Below are 5,719 nucleotides of genomic sequence, written 5' to 3'. Positions count from 1 at the left end.
TTTGGTTTGCAGGTGATCGGAAAATTGGAAGAAAATTTTTGGTGGTATTTTGTTTATGGAAAGGAATAGTTATATATATACTGTCAGGAAGATTCCAGACACTAGGTCACTAGGGCTGCATTTTTTTTTTTCAGAAAGATTTTGGTGATTTGATAAATATCAAATTAAAATATATTTTTTACAACTTCTTTTCTTTTACTATTTTATGAGGATCTAATAAATCGAGATATATTAAGAATTCATGATACTATTCTTTATGTCTTGTCCTTATTTGATCTCAAGTTTTTATAATTGTATAATTAATATGGTGATGTACACATCTTTAGGTTTTACATATATTAGAGGTGCATAACTAGTTTGATGTTATTTATTGATTTATATTTAGGAGTGTGTTTGATTTTTTTTTTTTTATATGAGTACGGTCTATATTAGCATCTTATTTTTTTTTTTAGACTAGATGTGATCATATAATATCAATTTTTATAAAGTATATGATATAATTTGTAATTTTTGTTAACAGAAGATTTAAAGTAGAATTAACCGATTATATATAAGGATTTTTTTCACACACCAATCTATCTATATGGCTTTTTAATTACTTCATAAAACACTTTTGACTAATTTTTATTGGGGCGTCTCCGATACATTTGTTTTATTTATTTATTTTTTAATTTTAAGATAGCTTCCTTCTTTTGTTTTTATTTGAAATTGGGTCTAAATTATTATTAACCAAGAAAATGCAAGTGGAGTGATATTTGGTTTTTCTAATTTGAGGTTTACTTCATAAAACCTATCTGCCCCATTTATTTTTTTTATTGGTGTATGTTCATAATTTATCCACGTTTTTTATTATTTTTTAATTATTTTCCATGGCTAATTTGATTTATTACAACATTAGTGAGATGAAGTTCAAAATCACATGGCTAATTTGATTTATTACAACATTGGTGATTTTAAGCTCTCATATAAGATTTAATATATAATCGAACAATCTAAACCATCAATTAGATCATATATGACAGTTTAGATTCATCAATAATGTTTAGATAATATATGAAAGTTAATAAGAAGGCTCTTTACGATTATTGGAAAATAAGTTGTTACTTAAGGTGTCAAGTTACATTTGAGGTTGCTATTTTGTGAAATGAAGTACAACGCTTAAGATCTTCCAATAATTTGAATATTTACTCCGTTTAGGTGATCGTGTTTTGATGTTATTAAGTAGAGTTTAAGTAAGTCGTATATAGTCATCCTAAAGGCATTAAGTCACTTAAATCATTAAGTGATGAATTAGTTAAGATACAATTTGGTGATTAGAAATGAAGTAGAATGGTTTAAGATAATCGACATTTTAACTTTTTTGCTAAAAATGGTTTCAACACACTTTGCAAGGCCTGTTAAATTATCCAGTCAACCCTTAGAAAATTTTGCATGACATTACAAATAATAATTTATTGCTAAAAACGAACGAATTCACTTACTGAGTTTCCAAATTCCACGACATCCAAATTTAATTGTCATCGCTTACAATATTATATGGGATTTTCCGTTGCAAACTTTTATGTGAAAAATGGTTTTTAAAAGCATAAAAGATTTTCAACATGGGCTATGATATTTAGGATTAATGCCACATTACCCCTTTCGAACATGTGTATAATCATACGACTTAATTTATCGATACAACTTCTACTTCTACATACATATTTTCGACAGTATAAACCGTATATATCGGACAACACAAACCATGCTTTCTAGGTTTGAATTTTATTTAAGCTTTTTTAAGCACTTGCGTTGTTAGCTTTAAAACAATTTTAAATGTAGCGTCTCCATTTTCTTTCTAAAATAAAATGAAATTTTATTACATTGAAATGTATTTTAAAAGTTAGAGACTATATGTATAAAAAATTACCCTCCAAAATGGACAGAAAAAACATATAAAAGCTAATATATAAAGTTTGACCAAAATTAGGTATAAGCACCATTGTTTTATTTTGATCCAAAAATACTACTCATTTTTGGTAAAAAGTTAAAAATAAAAAATCACATAAATTTGAAAAAGTAATCCGATATGAAGATTTTATGAGATGAGTCTCTTACCACAACTAACAAATTAGTTTTCGAAAATAAATCATATTGTGATTTCTTCTTTTTCAAATTTTAACAAAAAAATGCAAAATATACAACAAATACAGAAAAGAGTGCATCCAAGGAGCGAATTTAATAATTTTTTCTAACAAACAAATATTGTTTTTAAAGTAAAAAAAAAAAAAAGATAATAATACAAAAGAGGTGTTATTGTTGCCAAATAAAAGAATATGTTAAAGTTAAGTAATTGTAAAACACATCAATTTTTTATTATGGCGACCTGCATCGAAACTACATCTTCGTACAAAATTGTTAAGGTTTTTTTTTTTTTTTTTTTTTTTTTTTTTTTTTTTTTTTTTTTTTTTTTTTGTCTCAAATCTATCAATATTTAATATTAATCATAACATGATTTAGAACTTAATATCCAGCAAATTCATCTAAAATGAACAAAATAATCATATTTTTAACATTTACGATAAAACAATTAATCCAAAAAGAAATTTTTGAGATTTGAGAAATGTAATACAAAAATACATCCAAAATACGTTTTAAAAATACACATTTTCAAATTTAGTTACGTATACCATTAATTTATTTATCTTTTATGTTTGATTTTAGTGCATGAATAATAATTATCAAGATATTTCGGCTTATGATTACATGCATAATATGATAAATCAAATCCCCATATCAACACCAACAAAAATAGTTAACAGATTAAACACAAACTTTAACCTGAACTTACTCCAAAACAGCTATTAATTCCAAATTACATCAAATTGTTCAAGAAAAAAACTACTTGAAGATTAACTCAACAACATATAATACTCTACTATGAATCACTAAACAAGAATTGATCCTCCATTGAACGTTGAAGATGATCAAATCCCGCTTTCCACGCATCCATCTCTACTACCTATTCATGATGATCGACAAGAAAAGCAAATTGTTTCCTGAAATTGGTACAGATGATCATGTAGAAAGTCAGACTGTTGATTTCAATCACCATATTAGACTCGATCAAGTACTTGTGAGCATCAATGGCGTTTAATCCAATATGGCCAGTCTTTCTATCATTTCCCACGATAACACCCAGAAATAGCAAGTAAAACGCAACAATTGTACAGAAGTACCTAAATTCAGTTAACTTTTCAAAAAATTTATCCCTCATCCCATCAGCGTGCGTATACACCATCGAACAAATCATGGGGAACATTACAACACCACAAGCAATTAAATCTATCAGCCCTAACATATCGTTCAAATTCATCCAGTCAAGAACAGAATTGTTAGCATCCCCAATCATTATTCTAACTACATTTGTTAAAACCTGAAGAAGGATCAAAAGCAGTAAAACGATTCTATCCGCATTTTGCATGATCGGTTCCATGAAATACCAACCAGAAGCGATTAATTGGATTACAATCGACAAACGGACAACACTGATGAACTTAGAAATGTAGAAGAAGAGACCTGATCGATTACCACCTGTAGCGTTCACAGCAGCATAGATCAAGTTAAGTGCCTTCACTTGTATCAACCCAGCCATCAGTAGATGAATCCTGCGAAAAGTTGGCTTCACCTTGAAGCAAACCAAAATCCAGTGTACGAGAAAGGATAGATAAACGATGGAAAATGCAAAGTAAACAGATGAGAGCTGAGGGTCGCATTTCCGGTCGAGGAATGAGAACAGATCGCACGTTTTGTTGAAGGAGGAGTGAACATAAGGGGAGGGAGCGAGGTTATCGGACTGGATCGTCGGAGATTCCATCTCCGCCGTGGTGGAAGTGGGTGGTGGAGAGATGATGAAGAAGAGGAGAAGAACAGCAGTGAAAGGTGTTGTTAAAACCCTCATTTTGGGTAGCTGGTGATCTGAAAATTGGATGAAATTTCTGTTCGTTTTTTTTTTTTTTTCAGGGGCTTTTTGGTAATTTTAGAAATATCAACTATTTGATGTCTTGATATGGTTTTGTTATTTAGAACTTCTTTTATGTATTGTCCTTATTTGATCTTCAGTTTTATAATTGTATAATTAATAAATTAGAGGTGTACTACTAGTGTAATATTTTTTATTTTAGAGTTTAGATTAGATAGGATACAATTTTTGATAATGTATAGGATAGAATTTTTAATTTTTATTAATATAATACAATTTTAAAGCTATTTTTGGATTTTGAATATAAAGAAAAAAACTTTTTTGGAAAAATCAAAAAAATTCTTTTTGCAACTTTTTCAAAAAAAAAATTTGGCATCTAAAAAGTAAAGACAAACACCCCTAAATAGCAATTTAATTACATTTTTGATTTTGCCAAAAACCCTTTTGTTATTGGTGTCCTTATTCTGATAATTAATTCACTCAAGGAGGATGGGGGGACACGTAAGGAGGTTCTTCCATGGTGAATAGGTGTAACATTCGTGTTACAAGTCTACTCTTTTTGGATACTTTTAGTGAAATAAAAAATTTGAGGATACAATTTTAAATAATTAAAATAAACAATATTGTGGAATTTGAAGTTTTAATTTATTAGAAAGAAAATTAAAACTTAAAGTGAAGATATTATGTTGGAGGGACCAAAATCATCAATTTGTAAAAAGTAAGATTTGACTATTCTGACCTTGTGCCCATGTAGGAGTTGAAATGCTACAAAAAAGACGAGGAAGAATTATTTATGTAATATCTCTCGTCAAATAACGTTCGGTTTGAAAAAATAATAACTAAATGGGTTTAATTTGTAAATGGACCAAAGGTAGTAGTTATTTATCATTTTCCCTTCTCATTGGAACCCAATGACATTTTGCGAGAGAAAAAGGGAAGATTGCTGGGGTTTATGGGCAATTCCAACCAGAAAGACACGACAATGGAGATGATTATGTTACTAAAATTACTAACAAATTTAACTTGTTCACTTGATTAATGTGATCAAGCTACGCCCGCAAGCAATATAATTTTTTTTTTATTGATTTCAATATCAAATACAATGAAATAAGTATCACTCATGTATGGTTACAATAAATAAGATGTATATAGAGTTTTGTTGACCTATATTTCTACGCTATGTCCATATAACATCCAGTTTTGAGGGCTAAGGATTTTAAAAAAAATAAAATTAAAACATTTATTTAAAAGGATTGCAATGACCGATATGTCAAGTAAAAACTTAGCTACTAATTTTCTTTTATTTTTGGCTTAAGGACCCTAGTACGCTGGGCGTACATAAGGTACGCCAGACGTACTTCGAAGGATGCATGAGACAGGGTAGCTCCCTCGTACGTTGGGCGTATCCATCTGTACATTGGGTGTACGTATTGACCAAGAACGCACATTTTATTCCAATCCAGGAGAGCAATTCGACGGAGAAGTTGGTCGATATCTACATTTGGAAAGTGGTGGCACGTCATGGGGTGCCGGTTTCTGTGGTCTATGATAGGATGTTCAGTTTACTTCCAGGTTTTGGAAGAGATTCCATGAGGAGTTGGGTACTCGTCTGCATTTCAGCACAACTTTCCACCCACAGACTGATGGTCAGAGTGAGTGGACTATCCAAACTTTGGAGAACATGTTGCAGGCATGTGTTCTGGATTTTGGCGGTAGTTGGGATACGTATCTTCTTTTGGTAGAATTTTCGTATAACAA

At 30.0% G+C, this 5,719-nt stretch overlaps 1 protein-coding gene across 1 annotated transcript; it reads right to left on the bottom strand.

Annotated features, from left to right (window-relative positions):
* Positions 1–3,001: 3,001 nt before the first annotated feature.
* LOC111906444 (protein CANDIDATE G-PROTEIN COUPLED RECEPTOR 7) lies at positions 3,002–3,940 on the bottom strand. Its single transcript, XM_023902209.1, has one exon. It carries the CDS (start codon positions 3,938–3,940, stop codon positions 3,002–3,004), a length of 939 nt encoding a protein of 312 aa, XP_023757977.1.
* Between the last annotated feature and the right edge of the window lie 1,779 nt (positions 3,941–5,719).

The sequence above is a fragment of the Lactuca sativa genome, chromosome 4, assembly GCF_002870075.4.
Source record: "Lactuca sativa cultivar Salinas chromosome 4, Lsat_Salinas_v11, whole genome shotgun sequence".
Lineage (NCBI taxonomy): Eukaryota > Viridiplantae > Streptophyta > Magnoliopsida > Asterales > Asteraceae > Lactuca > Lactuca sativa.
Note: the sequence above shows the minus strand (reverse complement) of the source record. Positions and strands in the feature narration are given on the sequence as shown.

Coding starts and splice junctions, on each gene's coding strand:
- LOC111906444 (XM_023902209.1), bottom strand. CDS start 3,940: ATGAGGGTTTTAACAACACCTTTCACTGCTGTTCTTCTCCTCTTCTTC.